This window comes from Etheostoma spectabile, chromosome 15 (assembly GCF_008692095.1).
Source record: "Etheostoma spectabile isolate EspeVRDwgs_2016 chromosome 15, UIUC_Espe_1.0, whole genome shotgun sequence".
NCBI classification, from domain to species: domain Eukaryota; kingdom Metazoa; phylum Chordata; class Actinopteri; order Perciformes; family Percidae; genus Etheostoma; species Etheostoma spectabile.
In genome coordinates, this window is record NC_045747.1 from 14,369,208 (window position 1) to 14,391,837 (window position 22,630).

The 22,630-nt window shown below is 40.8% G+C and overlaps 1 protein-coding gene across 4 annotated transcripts in view; it reads left to right on the forward strand.

The window, feature by feature from the left end:
• znf385c (zinc finger protein 385C) overlaps window positions 1-22,630 on the forward strand; it is a 146,285-nt gene that overhangs the window by 61,674 nt on the left and 61,981 nt on the right. For all 4 annotated transcript variants that reach the window (XM_032537952.1, XM_032537950.1, XM_032537955.1 and 1 more), the window contains exon 2: window positions 290-619. In XM_032537952.1, coding sequence (XP_032393843.1) covers window positions 292-619 — 328 coding nt within the window. In that variant the 5' untranslated portion in view covers window positions 290-291. The remainder of the gene's footprint in view (window positions 1-289; window positions 620-22,630) is intronic.

Sequence of the window (22,630 nt, forward strand, 5' to 3'; positions counted from 1 at the left end):
TGGATGAGCCAGGTCATGCCAGACTGGGGAAAATGATACCTCTATCCACGGGAGACAGGACCCATGGCCTCACTTTGTTCCATGCTGTGTTGCGCATGCTAACTCTGGGGCGCTTCAGAAAGGGAGGGAGCATCATGAGCCATGTGTACACTGAAAAACGTTTTGAGCATAGAGTGGTCTGACACCTGAGTTGTAAAGTGAACCTCTAAACTATATCGGTCTTTCCTCCAGTTCACAATGTTTTCCATCCTTCTGTATTCATCCTATCCTTCCTCTTCTTCTATCACAGATATGAAACGTCCATTCAGTCCATCAGCTCTGCCGAGCACTGAGCCGGACAGAAGAGGCTTTGGCGCTGGGCTCGGAGTGCCGATGGACAGTGAGACTTGCTGTGACAACCAGGATGAGTGTGCAGTACCGGATGAGCAGTCACCAGGGGGTGCCCTGCCTTCTGTACTCTGCAGACCAAAAAGGGAGAGAAAGCATCGGAACTACACATTGTGTGAGGTCTGCAACATCCAACTCAACTCAGCTGCACAGGCCCAGATCCACTACAACGGCAAATCTCACCAGAAGAGACTCAAGCAGATCAGCAATGGCAAGATGCCCAGTAACACAGGTAGGCTTGGAGCGGTGCTCGACTGACCACGATGTTTCTTTATTGTTGCAAAACAAGATGTAAATGCAGAACATGAGATAAAGTGCTCTGCCTCTGGATTTTGTACCCTTGTCTAGCACAATAGGGCCATTCAGATTTACAGAATTCCACACACTGTTTACAGCATCTGTCACTAACCTCTGTGTGCCCATCCAGACTACGTGTATTCGTTTGAAGTTTAACAAATTCAATTGTTTGCTAAAATGGGTTCAGACAAAGCCTCGGGCTCAGGACACACACACACGCACACACACAGACACATACACATACACACAAGTATAGCAGAGCTGAGTGCAGTCAGCAAGTGAGAAGTTAATTAAGTGCTGGTTGCATTTGATGGTTGTGTTCCTGGGAGTAATGCAGTTGGAGTGAAGTTGGACTTTTTGTCATTCTAGTCACAGACTCGATTAGGAGTCCGCTCCGGGGGAATCAGTCTTTCAGATACGTTTGACTCGTTTACATTCCCGGTCTCTCTTTTGCTCTTTCTTTGGCCTTTTAAAAAAAAAAAAAGATGCACACAAACAATATGCTAATACAAAACACACAAGTATAGGATCCAGACAGGCAATAAGCTCACGTACCCCTGTTAAAAAAATAAATAAAAAATAAGCCCAGGATTAACAATTTGGAAACCCTGAAGACTGAGGGGTACCAGTTGATCGTGTCTCAGCACGGCAGGTTTTGGAGCCAAAATAATCAATCACATGGCCTACAGAAATGCACACTGTCAACAACCAACAGGGCTTGGTAGATCATTTGGTTGGATGCATGTGTGTTTACATCTGTGCATTTATGTGTGTCTTTAGTCTGTGTTTTTGAAAGAGCTTTGCAGTATTTGAACCAGCACTATCTTAAAAGGGCATTCTGGGACATCAGGTTAAAAATCTTTCAAAGCAAGTGAAATAATTTCAACCCAGCGGTAGATCTAAATGGTTAAATGTCAAGCCTTGAAAAGATATTAACACTGGCCTGATGCTGAAGAAAGTAGATTTGTTCAATGGTTGCTTTTTTTCACAATGTTTTTATTGATTCTTTTATTGCAATTACAACTGTTTACACCCCAGTGTGGGGGATGGTCTGTCCGAACAACAACAACCCCCCCCCCCACACACACACACGCACACCCCTTTACTCACACACAATGAGGAATATTCTCAGTTGTTATTTAACTCTATTTTTTTAAGAACTATAGGGCACTTAACATCTACAACAGGTCTACAAAATGAATTTCACAAGAAATTTGTCATAGGGAAACCAAAACCCCAAATCTATAGGCTATTTCCAATTTATATTATATTACACTGACTCACTTAACATTTTAATATTTCCAGATGTTTGATATCAGGATGATGAGCTGACAGAACTGACTAGTTGAACATTGTCTAATTAGAACTGACCCACGTTATTGGTGGAGCTGTTTGTTTAATAGTCTACTCGGAAGAGGTTTTGACAATAAACTACATCAACACAACAGTTTGTGGGGTTAAATTGGACATTCCCTATAACCTCTGAATAGCTCTACTTGTTAAGTTGCAATGGGAGCGGCAGCCAACGGGGGGGCACATTATGTTGGCAGGATAATTTAAAAGGCAACCGCGACTAGCCTACATTGTGCGTCTGCCCTATTTCTGGTACTGCTTTTTCATTGTTTCACTCATTTTGCCATGGCGGGCCGCCATTACAAAATCCACATAGAGGAAACGCTGTAGAGTCAACGTACCCTTGAGCATGGCACTTAACCACCAACTGCTCCAACACAGCTGCTCAGGTGACAACAGCAGGGAGTAGTTTCTATGATTCTCATATCATTTATATCTAGCTTTTGTAGCATCTGAAGCAGGTTTTAAAAGAGAAAAAGCTGTTCTGGGAATTAAAAATGGATGGATTTTTTTTTTTTTATGCTGAAATTACCTGTAGCTGATGTCTGACAAATGCAGTAGGGAGAGCTATTTATAAAACCCATTGTAGTGCTACTTTAACAGTTGCATAATAAAACATACATTATTTTTTCCTAAATTGAACTAATTACATTTTTCAGTGTTTGTAGGGTTAGGCTGATCTGGGAATAACATTTACATCATTTTGTTGTCACTTTTGTTTACTTCGCTTTATAAAGTTTAGCATTCTTTGTTCAAAATTTGCTCTGTTAGTTTGTTTTTATTATTTTTAATTAGCACTTTTCTTAGATTTTTGTTGATGGATTTCCAGGGAAGCTATTATAATACAACTGTCAAACCCATGGATAAAAGCAGTGTGGGTTTCCAACCTCTTTGTTTACAATCAAGAAACTATTTCAGTCTTCTTTTTTTTTATTTTTATGACACCAAGTAGTTTAAAGCCAAGGATAATGATGAATCAGTGGATCTGAGTCCCTATATGTCCTTGCAAAAGATGGAAGGGATATAATTGTTCTCACACTGTTTCATTGTTCCCTTAGTAGAAGGAATTACGTGTGCTTAAGGTCACACTGTCATGTTGTTGTGAAGACATAAAAAACTGATTTGTGAACATGCTGATATTTGATTGACATATGATGAACTTCTCACACACATGTCCAACATACTTAACATCAAATTTGCATTAATGTTAAGAGACTATCTTCTGTTGCCAGTGATTCTTCCTATGATTGCTAAATCCAGGTTTTGTCATTGATATATTTTTCTTCTGAGTATGAAATATTTATTTATATGCAGCACCTAAGGAATTAGTTTTACAGCTGAAAGTTAACAATCACAGAGGAGAGGAACATGTCATCAACAGTGAGTGTGAATGTAGCATTAAGTTGTTTGTAATGCAAGAAGAGGAAAACAAAGAACATCTAAACATTTTTGTCAATGTGGGAGGCAACACTATTAAATTTGTTCAGAAAATGCAAGAGTTGACAGAAAGTGTTCTGTGTTTTCAGATTAATCTCCATTAGGGTAGTCACAGCCTGAGATCAGCACAAAATAATTCAGCTGATTTTGAGCTGAAAATTGGGTTTCAACGTTGAAACACAAAGTGCTTAGGTCCAACCTTTTGGTGAGAACTTCTTCACCCAGAAAACACCCATGAGACTAGTATGTCTGAGGGTTTGAATGCTTATGTCAATGGGAAAATGGATGGATGTATTTGACTTTGTATGTGCATGTGTGGCTGCATGGATGCATGCATGTTTTGTGTATGAAAAATAATAGCATGCAAACCTTGAAAAGGTGTGTTATCATTTTCACAGGACACAATTATGTATTCATCCTCACACACACACACACACACACACACACACACATACAATTAACATTATCTTAGTCCCTGACACTGTTGGATTTAATCGGCCCTTATCAGCAGCTGTTTACCTGATTCAGCATGTTCAGTCTACAGCAGAGGCAGCTGGTAAGATGGAGCTGGCAGACTGTTCAGTCTAGCGAATAAGTGATTGTTGGGATTTCATGCAGTAACTCCTTAATTTTCAACTTTTTTTTATTCCACAAACAAAAAAACAAGGCAATAACTTTTCCAGTTCTAGATTCACAGTGGTGGTAAAATGGTCGCCTACCTTGTTTAGTTTTTTCCACCTCTAGGCTCAGTCGTTGGGTTTGCGTTTTGAATTACAAACTGTAATCAATCAGTTATTTAATCTTACTGAAGTTCAGAACAAACTGTCGGATTGGTGTCAGCTCTGGTCTTTGCTGTGTGTTCAAAACTATTAGACATGTGCGATGCTAACTGTTTATCATGCTGCCTCTGTTGTTACTAGCTCTTCGAGTTCGCTGTAGGTGCAGCAGAGTAGCAAGCATGGAACAACTTAATAAATGTATGCGTGCGTGCGTGCGTGCAGGGCATGCTAACTGTTGTGGTGTGAAGATTCTCTCTGACATGCAGTCACAATCACACAGCCTTATCTCTGCTCACCTTCTGCTGACTCCCGCAGGCAGCCAGCCCTGCTGTGTCCTCAGCTCCACCACAGCTTCTCTTCTCTGTGTGTGTGTGTGTGTGTGTGTGTGTGTGTGTGTGTGTGTGTGTGTGTGTGTGTGTGTGTGTGTGTGTGTGTGTGTGTGTGTGTGTGTGTGTGTGTGTGTGTGTGTGTGTGTGTGTGTGTGTGTGTGTGTGTGTGTGTGTGTGTGTGTGTGTGTGTGTGTGTGTGTGTGTGTGTGTGTGTGTGTGTGTGTGTGTGTGTGTGTGTGCATCCATGCATCCTGCATGTCTGGATCAGATATTTTTAGAATTCTTAAATGCTGCAGAGTCTATAACTTGTGCTGTGGAAACATAAATACTTGCTTCAGTGCCTTTGTGTGTATGTCAGCCCACATATGTACAATGGGTAAAATAAGGCATCTGTGCTTTATGGATCTTTATAGGTTTATAGATTTCATGAATAAAGAATATAAAATTTTTTATTTGAATGTGTGTGTGTGTTTGTGTGTGTGTGTGTGTGTGTGTGTGTGTGTGTGTGTGTGTGTGTGTGTGTGTGTGTGTGTGTGTGTGTGTGTGTGTGTGTGTGTGTGTGTGTGTGTGTGTGTGTGTGTGTGTGTGTGCGTGCGCGCGTTACTCCAAGCGAATCGTCTCTATGTGGACTAGCGTTTCCTTCCCTCTCTGCTTCTCTGAGCTGACAGTGGGTTCAGGCTCTGTTTTCTCTCTCTCCTGACTCCCCTCTTTTCTCTCCTTTTTTTCATCTCTCCCTCCTTCTGGCATGGATGCTGGACATGTGGCAGAACCAGTCCCACTAAAAGACAAATGTGCCACAGATTAAGTGATTTCACTGTTATCATGAAAAGTAATATGTACTGAAGCTTGCTATCAGGATGGAAAGAAGTCCAGATGTTTGGGTGACAATGTGACTTCAGGTGTTAAGCAGTTTATGCAAATTTTTTAAATCCTAATGTTTCATAATGAGTGAATTTACTGTGTCAGTCTTTTTTTATACAAGCATTTTAAAATCAAGAAGGCTATTATATATTATTTGGTAAACAACGATGTTGCTTCTTTAATGGAATGGTGTGGCCAAAGGAGAAAAAAAGCCAACACAAATTGGGTGTTTTTCCATCAACTATAGGCTGAAGTACCTAGATTTCCTCAAGACAGAATAAAGCTACTTAAGAAAAAACAAAACAAATCCAAAAGAAATTTTTTACGTTGTCATGGTTCTTGTGCGGCTGCTAATGTTGGCAATATTTCATCCTGTCCAAAAAGAAAAACAATCACAATGCTTGCAATATTTCAATGCCATAGACACTTTGGAACCAGAGCAAAAACAGATTTACTGGTGTTCAATGCTTTTATATCACTTGCATAATTTCCTCACTTAAAAAAAACAAAACCTTCCAACTCAAGCACTGACAAACGTTGCCGTATTGAAGACCTTTGTAATTCTGTTCATCATTAGTTTTTATAGAAATACATGGAGAAGAGCCCAGGTGATATGGGTGACTCATCGTTTAAGTCCTGCTCACAATCTGAGCTCAAGCTTGAATTGCAGAGAGGAATTAAATCCGTATGCTATTCCTTTTCTCATTATATGTCAGCACGATCCATGTCAGTGTGTCCTATGTGTGATGTGAACTCCATTTTATATCTTGACACATTTAGACACAAGGTGAAACATGCATACTGTTGATAACTACTAGGTTAACAACAGTAGTAGTTTTTTGTATGTGAGCATGAAACCCCATTTACTTTTGCTCTCCCCCAGGATTGCAGTTCTCAGTTGGAATGGTGGGATGCCTCAGACTTCTTCTAACTCACCAAATAAAGCAAGGAGCCCAGTCCTGAGACAGACCTTAATCCCTCATAGCATTGTTAATTATGGTCAAAAACACAGCTAGACACACCAAAATATGCACGGCCAATTAAAACAACCACGCCCCTGACAGAAATGCCTTATGCACGTGTGCTCACACACTCGTACTCACTCTTACGAACATACACATGTGCTACATTAAAAAAAACAATCCTCCTTTTCAGAACAGATGATCAAATAATGATTGAAGGTTATTGAGTGAAAGTGAGGGAAAAGAAAAGGAATGGAGAGAGTGGACAGCAGCCTGACCTGATATAACCCAACAGTTCTATAAATCCAAATGTCTGACAACACACTGTTTGCCTGTGTGTGGTTGTTTGTATTTATGGTTGTGCTAATCTTGCTTAGCTTTGTAAGGAAGCATAAATGTGTCATGTGTGGACGTATTTTCTGTGGGACCAGAAAGCGAGAGGAGGAGGGAGAGAACATTTGCATTTGTCTGTTCATTTCATCGTTCTCCATATCTCATATTCCTTTGACTTGTTTGTTGTGTGTGTGTGTGTTTGTGTGTGTGTTTGTGTGTGTGTGTGGTTGTGTAATGTGAGCCTCCTCTTCATGTTTAGTCTCTTCATCACGGTCCCTGTCTGACTCTATCTCTCTGGCTCTGTTTTAATAATGCGTGAGGAATTGGATTAAAGGCTAGGATTTTCTGCTTGAGTGCATTTGCACATTTGCGTTATTTTTGTGCTGCCGTGCCGTTTTCCTATTTATTTTCCCAGCGGAGTGAAATGATTTCTCCCTCCTCGCGCCTTTGGACATACTGTACATGTGCATACGTTGAGTGTGTGTGGTGTTTGTGTAGCGAGCGGATTTGTCTTCATCTTTGTATAACATTGAGTGTTTTCTGTCTCCAGTTGGTCTATTTGATGTTCTATTCCAATAAAAGCTTACGGATAAATTACTATGTAGCTACTGGTTGTCAGCTATGTCTAATTGTAGAAAACAATCTCTGTCATTTCTGAAAATATCAAAACTACACAAACAATAGTAAATAATTAAAACTAATATAATAACAAAAGTACTTCAGATGAATGCAAACATGTACTGTACATAAAACTGAAATCACAATGAGGAGGTATAGGAGATTGCAGTGACCTATTTTCTATAAGCATGAATTAACCATACTCCCAAGCCACTCTTAATATTTTTTTTTGTTAAAAAATCAACAACTTTCTTTTATGTTGTCCTGGTGTTGGCATTAAAATGCTATTTGGCTGTGGAGTCCTGCACATTGTTCATACCCATCCACCTGCGATCTCCCCCATTCGCTGTCCTCCTCTCTCCCTCCTCTGTGCTTCGCCCCAGGGTGCATCCCTCTGTGTGACGGCAATTCAAACTCTGGAAAAAGGTTGGCGGGCATACGGGGTCGACACATAGGGCCCAGTGGAGCGAGAAACATAAAGCGCGGCGCTTACAAGGCCACAGGGAGAGGGGCGCATCTCTGAGAAATCATCCGATGTCTGTGTTTACCCGGGTTCTGACAGGTCGACCAGCTCTGTCTGTGGAGAAGGCCAAATGAATCTCACTATGACCCTTATCTCGTCTGTCTGATACACAAACCAATATTGCCATAGCTGCTGCAGACATATCAGCTAAATGAATTGAACTGTTTGCCAGTTTGCTAAATGTCAGAAAATATCAGTCGGCTCCAACAGTATTTTGTCAATTTGGTCATCTAACATGACCCTGTCTTAGTCACTCACTGTTGCGTTCATTCCCTCTCACTGTGTCCTTTATATTCTCAATCAGCAAATAGAGTTTCACTTATTGGACTTTTTATTCGCACAAAAGTGTTCATTGTTGGTGTGTATGTCATAGAATTTTTTTTGTTCTGTTCCACCAACACAGACCGAACATCAGTAGATATAGTGTACATTTGATTTAAAACAACAAAGGTTCAATGTTACCAGATGAGCTTCTCTTTCTTCTATACTCTCTTTCTCTCTTGGCTAATTTTGCCCTCTTCTCCCAGTGGCTCATTGTAAAAAGGCCCATGAAAGGCTTTCTTTCTGGGCTAAGGCGAGTCCTTTTAACCCCACCTCATCTCGCCTCCACCTTAGCCATCCTCTGATGCCCATCATTACAGGCCTTTAGAAGGGCAAAATGAGCAGAGTGACTTATTACCAGCTGTATTCAGGGACAGGAATGGAGTTTAAAAGAAGGAGAAGGTAGGCAGGAATTAAAGGGAGATAGAAAGTGATGAAGCAGATAAGGGAGTGGAAGAAGGAAGTTCTGAAAGTGGAAGGATTACATCGGTGAGATAGAGAGAAGGGTTTAAGATTAGAAAGAAGATTGAGAGGCTGGCTTGAATAGAGAGAGTGGTGGATGTGTGCGAAAGAGCGAGCTAGAAGCAGACATAGACAAACACTGTCATTTGCCGAGCGAGGCAGAGCTGTCCGCTAATGGACACATGATATATGACCACTGAAAGTTTGCTCTGCCTCACAGTTCCCCAAAGTTCAGACCTACCTCCTATCCTTCACATCAGTGCCTTGCCAACGGAAACAATGCACTATGGAATGCCAGAACCAGCTCCGCAGAGGGTCACTGAGTTTTTGTTTTGTAATTTGATCTAATCTCATGAGAACTCTTGTATCACATTGAATGAGTGGAATCAGCAGCAAAGTAGACTGACAGTGTCGAAGTGTTTGCTAGCGTGTGGACCTCCAGAGACCCTCGCTATGTCTTACACAAAACTGAAGCAGACAAGCTTTAGTAAACAGATGTAAACAAGGTGGAATGGGATGAGAATGAAAGTGGGAGGAGGGCAAGTATGGTGCACTGACAAACACAGAAATAGACATCTCACTGGTGTCGTTGACAGAAGCTTTTCGCCTACACCGGCGAAGGAAAACACATTCACATTCACGTGCTTTTATTTTACACTGACAAACAAACATATTTTTCACGTCTATGTTTGTATCAAAGTCAAAGTGAATCACATGATATCACACACATAACTAAGTGTTAACTGTTTATACTGTTGGATACAAAGGGATGCAGTGGGGAAGCCAAATGCATGTCTTACAAATAGTTTTAAGCAAATTTGTGTCATGTTACTGTAAATATTACTAAATTTGAACTGATGTTAGTTAAAAGGCAGGTTTGTTTGTAATACACTGTTTAAACACAGGTGCAACTCTTTACATAAGGAAATAACATGGATTAAAACAGCATTTAAGTGATGATTTTTTTTTAATTTACATTTCATATCAAGTTCAAGAAAAGGAAAAAAAGGTATTTTAGGAAATATCAGAAATGTCCCTCTCAGCCTGACGGAGAGGTTTGACAGAAGCTGGCAGGCTGAGCTCCGGCAACGGAACGAGAAACAAAGGAATCCAACTTGCGCCGGACAGTAGACTACGTGTCATGGGCAAACAGTGTGTTGTTAGCACCACGCCAGCATCTAAATGGTCTGAAGCGATGTCTAAATGCTGGTTGATGTGCTGCAGCTGACGTTAGCAGTGCACCTTTCTCTAGTGAATGTTTGTTTGACAAGATTTACAGAGTAGAAATGTATGTGTAGCAGAATAAAAAGTTGGGCCTTTCCCTTTTTACCCCCCAGTTCAATTGTGGGAAAAGTTTCTCTCTCCAGACTCCCCTTAGAAGTCTTTCATTTCCAAAATCTATAACAAACCCTGAATCATGATACCTCACCCATCACTAAAGTAAAGGCTGCCTGGGAGGGTGAACTTGGGTCGGAGCTGCATGGCGCTTGGTGGGACGTTGCCCTCAACAGAATCCATTTGAGCTTAACCTGTGCCCGTCTAACTTTGATACAAGTCAAAGTGTTGTACAGGATCCATTTTTCCCAAAGCTCGCCTGTCACAAATTTTTCCCATTGTCACTAACAGCTGTGACAAATGCCAAACCTCTCTTTGCAATCTAACCCACATGTTTTATTCTTGCCAGTTAGTTTTTTCCTTCTGGCAGAGGTACTTTGATTATTGTCTCTGAAATACTCCCCATATTGCCATATTTGGATGCCCAGAGGATTGCAATAGATTTTCACTGAAACAATTAGACATCTGTGCTTTCACATCTTGTCTCGAGACCACATCTCCTTCTCCACTAGAAATCTACAAAAGCCCCTTCCAGCTCTCAATGCCTAAGGGATGTTATGTTTTTTTCTGAAATTAAAAAATCTAAAATATTCTCTGAGAGGTGATTCCAAAACGTTTTACAGGAAGTGGCAGCCCCTTTTGACTTAATTTAAATCTCTTCCTGCTTTACCCCCTGATTGATTGAACACCACCCCCCACCCTTATTGTTTGTTAATATTTACTTGTTTTATTTTATTTATTTATTTTCTGTCTGTGTGTGTTTGCGAATGCCTGAATGTTAGTAGCTTGTATTTGGTTTGCTTTGCGTACTTGCATGTTTACATATTGTATGAAAAAAAAGTAGAACAGATAAGTATGGCTCTTTTTTTCTGGCCTCTGAAGATACACAATTAATACCTCACAATTACTTTATTTGCTCTTTCTCTTTAATTGTGTTATCTCTAGCTCACTGTTATATATATATTTTTATTGTGCCATACTTTTCAATAAAAAACTATTTAACGGAAAAGTTGGATTTAGGAACACAACTAAGAGGAAAGATGTAATGACAATAAAATGAATTAGGAGTCAATGTCTTTTTATTAAAATAATTTCTCTTAGATAATTTCTCAATCTCTTCAACACCTAGTATTGTAACTACAACTAATTTGGAGAAGGGAACCCCCAAAAACCTCTTAAACAGGAACATAAATAGTATAATAATAAATATTTAAGTAAATGATAAAAATAGACAAAAATAAAAGTTTATGCTGGAGTTCTTCCAAATCTAATATGGAAAAAATAAAATTACACTTAATCAAATACACAGGAAGCAACGAGAGGGATTAAAAGGGGAAAACACTTAACAAACTTTCCTGTCAGATTTCAGATTTTATGCCTAATGGTGATCCAAATCACGGATAGAGATGTGACGTTTCTATGAACAGGACTGAATTTGAACCTGTTTGTGTCCCAACATTCATTGCCCACCTGACGTCTTAGCTGCTGTACTGTAGTAAATATGCCAGTTCTTAGAGGTTTTTATGCAAATACGCTCCCTGGTGAGCATGGCCAAAAGAGAAACTACAGCTTCTTCTGACTTTCACACACAAACATGCAAACACACACACACACACACACACACACACACAATGCCATTTAGAGAGCGAGTGAGCTCATGATTTTCATTGTTATTCATGTATTAATTTATTCGGTCATGGCAGATGTGAAACAGGGCTGTAATATGCAGATGTGGGTTTGTTTCTCGATGGGAATTTTCCGGTCCACTGCCTCTAGCTGCCACTAATAATAAAGACAGGCAAAGAAGGTGGAGGAGGAAATGGGCAGGAGAGATAGAGAGTAATGGGAGTTGGAGAGAAAAGGTTGGAGTTGTCAAGATGCCTCCAGTCATATGCTAGTCCTCAAACAACTTGCCTACTCCCCCCACCACCCCACCACCACCACACACACACAAGCAAGCAGTGACCAGGTGTGATCTAGCTGTGAATGAGCTTGTCCTTGACATGAAGGTGAGCATGTAGAGTTGTCCTCTCTATTGTTGACAAGACGCCTGAGAAGCTACAGACTGTTGCTCCTCTGTCTTTAGATCAGCGGTAGAAGCTGATTTTAAAGTGGCTACGGTTAATATTACAACACCTTAAGATACAAGGGAAACTGTTTTTAACTAACTACTCACAGGATAATTAAAACTCAAGATGTGGGTTGAAATGATGCTTAAAACCACTTTTTGACCCTCCTCAACATCAGACTTAATTCCTCAGCTCATAAAGAAAATGAATACCTCTGTTGTGCAGCTGCTAAAAAGCTAATGCATTTTTTGTGCTGCTTTTATTGAAATGCTCGCTGTGACTAGTGCAGTCTTGGTAAGAAAATAAGCAGTTGAACAAACTGACTGTGTCACTGCTCGAGACATAAATAGCCAAGGACTGTAAGACACCCGGTAGGCAATTGGCTGTGAGACATGTTGTTTTCTGTGTGTTGTTGTTGCGGTGTGGCACCGGGGTTAGTTCCTGCGGGAGGGTCATAGGCACGGAACATTGCCATGCCGGGGGAGTAACGATGTTACAGACGAGATGCTAACAGGCAGCGAATGATTCACTCTATTTTCTGTTAACCCCCTCCTGTCTGCGTGATTGAGTGGTGGAATGAAGCTTAAGGAGAGGAAGGAAATGAGGCCCTGCAAGAGTCCATATAGAGACGGATGAAAGACAAAACCAATCACACAGTAAAATAACTCGGATGATGTGCTATTTAGAATTAATGAGGGACATGACGAAACTGTGAATCTTTAAATGCACATACAGTATGCTGATACTGTCAAATAAGACTGAAAAGATATATAACCATCATGTAGAGTAAATCTACAAGGCAAATAAAACAAAATTAATTTAATTAATGTATTACTATTAATACCAAACGGATAGACAATAATATACTAACTTCATATAAAAGAAATGTGATTACAATTGTGTAGAAACACTGTGTCATTATAGGTATAGACTGGCAATCAACAATTTGATAAGTACGTTTTCAAAGTTGCATGAGCGCACAAACAAAGCTTCAAAGATGCTGAAAAAGGCAAGATGCAATAGTATGTCAAGGGAACAATTTCAGGAATCATCAACACAAACGTGATAACTCAGTAATCTGCAGTGGGCAATATAGCACCGTAAGAAAAGACCTTTGTGGTAATAAACACTACCGCTTTTTTCCCAAGTGGCTGCTAGAATCAGCACAAACTGAAAGTTACATATAGCCACTTCAAGTAAAAATGCAATGAATTGTCCATTACAAGCAAAAGTGCTCTCAAAATCTTACTTAAAGGTGAACTGTGTTTTCTTGTAAGCAAACAGTCATGTTTACATTCAGTTTCTCACCAAAACACAGTGTGTGTCCTTGAGGTCTTTAAAAAAGTGTTGAATGCTTTTCCCTCCTGATTTTTTTAAAGTTTATTTCAAGATGTGTGTGGCATGCTAGCAGTCTTTTTCTTCAGTGTTGGTGCATTAGTTCCTTTGTGCAGTATGTCAATCAGTAAAATAATGAGAAACAGAATGACAATTTAATGTATAAGTATTGATGTATTAACAGCTAAACATATTTAGAGCGTCAAAAGTAAATGTACTCATAATGCTTTAGAATCACCAATGTTGAGTTATATTATCAGATTATATTATTGGATAACTTTTACTGATACTTAAACATGCAAGAGGCATTTTAATGTTGCAGCTGTTTTTTGTAATAATCCGCAAAGTAACTATTAACTAAAACTGTCAGACACTTGTTGTGAATTACTTCCCTCTGAATATAATAGGGTAGAAGTATACTGTGCCAGACAATTGTAATGATCAAGTACCTTCAAACAGTATTTGTAAATGGACTTGTTTCATTCCACAGCTGCTATAAACACAAAGCTCGCAGCATCCATCGTGCATGCTGACGCCTTGTTCCCCTCTGATTTGTAGACACACACATGGCTATCTGGAGCTGAAGCCCACAGGCATGCACCCAGGCCAGAGTCCAAGCTGTGTCAAATCAGTGCAGTCTTCACCAGAGGCCAAATCTGTAGCGTATAATTAGCTTTTAATCAGCACCCTCATTCAGGCGAGCAGTAAAGATTAGCCCAGCTTGGGCTCTGCTTAAAATAAGCATTCATAAATGCGTGTGAAAGCCTCTGACCCATCGCATCCAATCATACACACACAATACCAAGCTCCCTTCTCGCTGTCCTCTCTCTTCTCTCTTCTCTTTTTCCCTGCTCATGCCTGTAAAGCTCCTCTTTATTTCCCCCTCTCTCCCCTGTCTCTTCTTTGAATTTGTTAAAATTTTCTTGGGATGTAAGTTTGCCTATGCTGATTTTTAAAGGAAATGTACTGCAACCGCAGCTGTTGAACTACAGTTCCTTGTTGGCCAATGTACAAGGGCACAGGGCCGCATCTACATAAGTCTATACATAACACAACAAGCCTGACTGACCTTCATGACACCTTCTGCGCTGGAGGGTCTATTTGGATAATCCAATATGGAGAATTTAAAGTGAGTGTCTTTTATTACAAAAAAAAAAAAGAAGCTGCTGGGGTTCGAGAGCGTAACATTTTAGATGAGCTCGTCTCGTCTAATCCCTGCCTCTCTGGGGTGAGCCGCAGCATTTATGCCAGTAATGAAGTGCAGTGAGATGAAAGCCTTTTTAATGGGATTTAGTTAAACTGGGGCACAAACCAGAAAGTCAGTGAGAGGAGGAAAACATTTCCTCATCATCACAGCCAACGTCATTGTTATTTCTGCTCTCATGCATGACTGGCTTGCATGCTGTGAGTGAGTATGTGTGTCACCTCTCTTTGCCATTGGCTATGATGAATGTCAATCACAGACATCATGTTGTAAAATCACATTGCTCCTGTGGTTTTTCTATTGTTCCTATTTTACAGTGAACAAGAAGTGACTTAAGTATATGCTGAAGGTTGAGTTGGCACATGTGTTTATGGATGACAGGCTGGTTGGGTGGTTCAGGTTCAGTCTCTAACAGCCCAAACTGTTCTGATTCAGCATTCATTATGTGTGTGACAAGAGCTCCAGCTATAGAGACCTGCAAGGTGACGTGTGTGTGTGTGTGTGTGTGTGTGTGTGTGTGCTTGCGTGGGCATGGAGTTGGCGTCACTGTCATCAGTTGCAGATAAGAGGACCCTGAGCAGGCTGCTCTCTATAATGGACAGTGACTTCCACCCCTGCATATCACTTTCTCCAAGCAGAAGAGCATGTTTAGTAGTAGACTCCTGTCTCTGTCTTGCAAAACTGACAGGCTGCCTAGGTCCTTTGTCCCTAGGGCCATTACACTGTTCAATGCTACACAGAAGGGGAGGAGGGGGATTGACTTATGTGTTTAAGTCTGCTCTGCACACTGCCCTTTGTACCATGCCTTTATCTAGGGTGCCTTTCTACATACACATAAACTACCCTGGACTGGACTGATTGCACTATGATTGCACCCTTCTGCATTTTTTTTCCAACACTTTTTCCACACCGTAGTATGTATTTGTGCATGGATGTCATATTGTCTTTATCATATTGTCTGTGGGCCCATGTGTATGTATGACTTGTATAAGCTATTGGACACCTTAATTTCCTTTGGGATAAATAAAGTATCTCTATCTATTTATCTACACACACAGCACATTTCAGCTTTATTGAAACGTTAAGAAACCCTAACTTGTGTAAAAGGTACATAATGTTTTCACAAAACAGCATCATTGTTGCTGTTCTAAAGTTAAAAATTGGTATTTTTGGGCTAAGTATGGCTTGATTTGGACGTCATGACTAATTGCACCATGTGGGGACTTAAGTCTGTGGTCTGAGCCTGTTGCAGTTGACAGTTGGGACAACACTTTTGCCCTCTAGACCAGTTGTTCCAGTTTGAATGTGCCTGTCAGAGTTAAGTCTGGAATTGTGACAATTTTTTCACTGAGGAGAAAAATAACATAAAAAGCTTGAAAACTGAAAAAGGAGTGTTGTGCCAATTGTGAGAGAATTGCTTTCTAATCAATTTGATCTGGGTTCCAGTGCAGAAAAACTGCTGAGGTGAGGTTTAAGCTTGGTCTCACAGTCCACTGACATTCAGCCCTTTGCAGAGTTACAAACCTTTTGCACACATCACTCCCATGCACCATTACACCTTAATTAGCATTTTTCCTTAGTTTCATTACCCTTTCTACACAATATGCAGTGTAAATGAGCAAACGTCTATTTCTGTTTTGGTTAGGTACTAAAAAAATCAAGTTTTGCCAGATTTTGGGGAATTGCCTATGCAGACCTTTGTAGTCTACATTACATATTTAATGTCTTTACCTTTCTTGCCATCAAGAATTAAAAAAACATCAGTGTTGGTGGTTATGTGTGGGACACTTGGGCTTTATATATATATATATATATATATATATATTTTTTTTTTTTTTTTTAGTATTCTCCGTCAAATCCTAGCTTTATATGTGTGTCACTCTGCAACCTCTAACAGTGCAGACAAAGCAAAATGGGATTTGCATACCAGAAACAATCACTGTGAATGGCTGTCGCAGTAACGTTCAGCCTGTGAGAGCCAGTGTCTGTGACCAGTTGTAAGTCAAGCTCACTCCAGCCAGCCAGCGATCCTGCTGCTGCTGTGATAGTTTGGCTCATGACCTCCTCTGGCCACACTACCATACTGCCCCCTGCTTATTGTTCTGTCAACAGCATCTGTGTGGGCTGATAACAGGATTAGACCAGCCCCTAATGGCCTGCTGGAGCTAGCTTGGATTAGCCAGCAAAGCCATGTTTCCATATGTGTGTGTGGTGTGTGTGTGTGTGTGTGTGTGTGTGTGTGTGTGTGTGTGTGTGTGTGTGTGTGTGTGGTGTGTGTGTTTGTGGTGTGTGTGTGTGTGTCTGTGTCTGTGTTCTGTGTCTGTGTCTGTGTCTTGTGGTCTGTGTTTGTGTGTCTTTGCGGTTGCGTGTTAACTCAGAGTCAATCCCTTCTATCCTGTCAAAGAACTTACACCACAGCAAAAGAGGTCTGAAACCAGCTCTTATCATTTCTCTCATCCAGCATATAAAACCTTATTTCATATTTCCTACCACATTCTTCATATTATCAACATACGTTCCAGATCTCTTATGGCGTAGAGAGCCTATAATTTATGGGTTCACTGCCAGGGTGGACATTAGTATTAAGAATGGGCTCTCAAGTGCAAAGTAAATCGAGCATCATTATCTCGACCAATGCATTGAAGGCCATGTCAAGGTTCGGTAGTGTGTTGCTCATGAATATAACATGTTTCTCTCTCCAACTTCAATACACGCCGTCCTGGTATTTTCTGGTCAGAGAAACAGACATACTAATGAATTCCTGCATTAGAATCCCACGGAAGGTAAAGCAGCATGATGATAATCTCTTTCAAACCATGGTCTTGTTTGTTGTGGCACTTTCCAGAGTAATCTATCAGAAAATCGGTGCAAAAGACAGGCCATAATAGCTTGCCTGGGAGACACACACACACACACACACACACACACACACACACACACAGACACACAGGTCGATAATGGCCTTGGCACCATGTAGGGATGTGAGAGGCACACAAGAAGGGCACAGTCCCAGAATACACAGTCGAACTCTCACAGGAGCATGGCAACAACGTCCCCAGCCTGCTCGACTTCCCCCTGGGAAACACAAATCCCACTTCCCCCTACCCATGTTATTCCCCACTGAGAACATACCTGCCAAAGTGGTCGTGTTCCTGTGACATTCCTGCCAAGCCCTGCACTGGCTGATCTGTTTGGTTTTGCTTTACTCAGGAATCGGTCCGTTCTTTTTATTAAAAGAGGAAGAAAGGTTCTCTGTTTACTGTGTGTCGTTCCCATGTCTGTGTTTCTGTGTCTCTGTGTCAAACAGGTGAGACTTTTGATGGAAGGAAAAAAAACTCTGAGCTACTGTCACTGGCTCAGAGCAGAGTAGTGACTGTTAATGTGAATCTGAAGAGTGAGAAGTGTAAAGAAAGTCGTTGTCAATCACGCAGCACTCCTCGTCCTTTTTTTTATCCAATCTGTTTCACGAATCTGCATCTCACTCTACTTCCAGAGCCATAATCAAGAAAAGGACTTCTAGCTGCTTAAAAGATGGAGCAATTGTGTGGCTTCATATGTGTGACACACTGTCATACAGTTTTTGCTGTCCCTTTCCACCATTTCTCTCCCTTCTCGAACATTTCAATTAAAATCTTTAAGCCATTTCTCAGAAATGCGTATTTTCCTGTTTCCTCTTCTATGCCGGCTTGTCAAAAGCCGCATTTAAAATGGCTGGCAGATGCCACGCTTTAATGTGGTGATTGTGGCGTGTGTGTGTGTGTGTCACTGCGACTCGCTGTCATGCTGCAGCGCCCATTTCCCGCCATTTTATAACTGAAGCAGAGCTGAGCAATGAGCTTGAGAAGTTGGAATGTTTTTCAGGCCAACCGGTCACTCTTTACATTCTCAGTGCACTGTTTTTCACAATATACAGCATGGACTCTTAATATTATAAAACATCAATACTTTAAAATATGTACAGTGTGTACACCCTGAGTTCACAAACACTTTCAGGTCAAAGCCCCCCAAATAAGTACACATAAGCCATGCATTATTGATTGAATTCTGTCTGATGTATCCCCATCTGAAACCGTGAATATCCTATCATAGAGACCAAGTATGGGCAGAAAGGGGAAAGAAGTTTCCTCCCCAAATTTCCCGGTTATATATGGCCACCAACAAGGACTAATAATCAAGTGTGTATGTTTAGGTTTAGATTAAAACCCGTTTAATTATCCTAGCCAGGCACTTCTGCAGGTCACAATGTATGTCAACTGTTCAAAGCAGATGACCACCCACCCTGAGCCATGGTTCCGCTCGAGGTTTCTGCCTCCTAAAAGTAAGTTTTTCCTTTTCCTCTGTTGCCTAGTGCTTGGTCTTGGTGGGAATTGTTGGGTTTCTGTAAATAACAGAGTAGGGTCTAGACCTGCTCTTTTACGAAAAGCGCAATGAGATAACTGTTGTTGTGATTAAGTGCTGTAGAAATAAAGTTGAATTGAATGTCCAGTGACAACATATGGTTCCAATGCAGAAAACATCTGACTTTTTGTTAAGTTTGGAACTAGGTTGAACCCAAATGCAGACAACACAGAGACAAAAATGACAGTTTAACAGGTTTATTCCAATGTCCAAGTTTGGGGATGCAACAGGGAAAAGCCAAGTCCAAATCCATTGGGAATCCGGGGTACAAAGTGTGTGCAGTACCGTTTCTGAGGGTCTGTGTCCAAAAATCCAGAGATCCAGTGTGGAGAGCAGGAGTGGTGGATAGCAGGAGTGAAGTGGCAGTAGGAGTCGGGTTCACAGAACTGGGGCAGACAAAGAATAAGCAGGACAAGCAAATATCACAAAAACTAGTACACACAGGTAGTGTTAGCAGCGAGCCTAACGTGATTGTCTTGACTATGATCTGACGAAGAGTGGTAGGTTGACAGGGTATTTGAAGCAGAGATGATTAGAGTAGATGAGCTGCAGCTGGAACTCTGACTCCCACACACCAGGTGTCACTAAGGACAGACAGAGGGGAGGAGGAGAGCAGAGACAGAACGCTACCAGCAGCAGACCTAACACTTTCACGCAGAAGACCGGAGTTTGGGGCCCATTCCAGGCTGGCAAATTCACTTTTTTAACTGTTATCACAACCTTTTTCCTAACTAAGGGTTGTAGTTGCCTAAATATAATCATAGTTCAAATTGTTTTACGTGTTTATGGTATTTTTAGTTTGTGATTTGCAGTGGTCTGTGTGTGTTTTCCTATTGAGTTGTATGCATTTGAAGTGTATCGAGGCCCATCTCTATGGCTTAGGCCAGGGGTCTTCAACGTTTTTTAGGCCAAGGACCCCCTAAGTGGAAAGAGAGACAAGCAGGGTAGTAGTAGAGGGGCTACTACATATTGTTGAATATTGTATGAAATTAAGTTGCATGGTAAACTAGTCTTACAATAATGTGTAAGATCACCCAAAGCCTTTACACAGGCCTTTTCATTGTGCCCTAAAATACAAAGCTATTAAAAAAATTATTTACATATATTATCATGTTTTATTTCAAACACACACAGTGAGTCCATAAGCTTACCTGTATCTGTTCATGGCTATCGTAGTGGCTACTTTACCTGCAGTATATATATATATAGTAATATATATTTTCAGACACTTTTTACTTTTTTGGGAAAAAATAACACAAATATGGTAGCCCCCTGAGGACCCCCTAGGGCTCGCGGACCCTCTGTTGAAGATCTCTGACTTAGGCTATTTAAATGCTTTGGTTTGTAGCATTGGACCTATGTACATGTCCCTATATCCGTAAAGCTGGGAATCGGGGGGGGAAAAATTGCAGGGATTGGCTGCGAGCAAAACCATACAAATAGTGTTTTTTTCTAGATCTAATACTTCGTCGGTTATTTTGGTTGATTTACATGTTGGTTTACAGGTATCGAGTGCCGATATCCAGACTTATTTATTACTACATGTTATTTAAATAAATTAAAAGTAATAGCAGTGAATTAAAAGATGGATGGATGGCTGGACAGATGGATAAATTGAGTTAGAGCCATGGTTGTGGCTCGCCTAGATACAAAAATAAGGATGTTTTTGTCCACAGCCTGAGGGCACGAAAGGCTCTATTACAGGGGTGGGCAAACGTTTTGACTCCCGGGCCACACTGAGTTCTCAAATTGGGCGATCACCTGGCCCACACTATGTGTGCTAATTTAAGGACATGTAAAAACTATTGTATAAAAAGTTGGGACCTTTAACAGGCAGTAAAGCAAACAATTTATTTATTTCATAACAGAGAAACTCACGTTACATTTCAGTTAGAGTTTATAGGACAATGCACATTTTTCAACTGTTGTGCTAGTTAATCAGCGTGCATTATGGTGGGAAGAAAACGGAGTACCTGGATTCAACACAGGACCTTCTGGCTGTAAGGCAGAAGTGCTAATCACTCAGCCACCGTGCTGCTCAGTGGATTACATTCTTGGGTTAGTTTTGTCGTGGCAATTCTCAGAATGGATCTGAGGTGCTGGTCAGTTAACTTTGATCTGTGACTGGTTTGGATGTTCATGACGCTGAACGTTTGCTCTAACAGGTAGGTCGAGCCAAACAACGCCAGCATCTTCTGTGCCGTCCTCCGGAGGTTTGGTAACGTGGCTTCGTTGAGTGAAGCATTAAAGTCATTCAGTTCAAGAGAGTTAAACTTCTCCTTCAAGATGGAGTCAGACCGAAGATTGATCATTTCCAGTTGGTGGTCATGCGGTGCTGTTTCAGGGTCGTGTGACAGGTGACAGGACACCAGCTGAGGGGTCTGCCGGTCGTCCAGTGATTGGCTGTACTTCTTCGCGTTTCTGGTGGCCTCTTTCTGTGTGGCTAGTGTGGGGAAATGAGCAAAAGATTAATTTGAAATTTGTCTGGAGAGTAAAGTCAGCTTGGATTTGAAGGCTCTCACATTTGTGTACATGTCGTACACAAATTGATCTTTCCCCTGTAGCTTCACGTTCAGCTCATTCATGTGAGAAAATATGTCCACAGCAAAGTCGCAAAGCCAGTTCTTGTCACTCAACTCAGGAAATTCGTTTTATTTCGGATTTACCCGCTAACTCCAAAAATGCGCTAATCTCCTCTTTGCTTAGCTCCCACACTCTTTGCCCACTGTGCTGGAGTCCCCTTGCTTGTATAAAATTCACAAGTTTTACTACTGGATTCACTACATGATTAAGCTGCAATACAGACTTACATAGAGATTCCTGATGAATGATGCAGGGAAGGAAAATAACATCCAAGTTTACTCCAAGGTAGCTTCATTCTCTCGATGGCAGAGAATCATATACTAAGTCCTCTCTCCGCATCTTTCCTTTCAGGGACTCCACGGTTAAAAGCTCCTCAGTTATCTCAAAACCTTTTGTTAATTCCTTGAATAAAAATGAAATGAAAAATGCCTTTTGGAAACCGGAAAATTCAATGGAATTTCATGAATATCAACTCAAAGGAAATACGTTTGGTCTCATCGGATTTTATCTTGATCGACATACGGCTTATGCGATAAAAGCTGATTGGAATTTTATTTGCAGAATAAATAATGAATTGCAATTACATTTTAGATCATTTTATGGTTGCAACCCACCACAAAACGAAGAAGAAGAAGTTTTAGTTAATTTCCGCCCATTATTTCTGCTCCGTTTGCTCACATGGTGGGTTTTGACAAAGATAGATGACGGACGAACGAGGAGACGAGAGACTTTTTGAATTTAATATATTAGGAACTTGTGAAGGAAATGGCCAACAAAGGTTACGACAAGACGGGGGCTGTCCTCCGCAGTGAATGCAAGGCACTCAAACAGCGATGCATGTTTTAAAAAAGAGTTGTCTCGCAGCGATGCCGGACAGACAATAAAAGGCAGGTTGCATCTGCATCATCATAGCAATGTGTTGATCGCGTTGTCGTTTTTTTTTATTAGAGCTTGATATGTTGCTATCAAATGGCAAATAAGCACTACAACTTGTGCAATATTGACCATTTGTTGGCATCCATTTTGTCTAGAAAAACTTAGTTC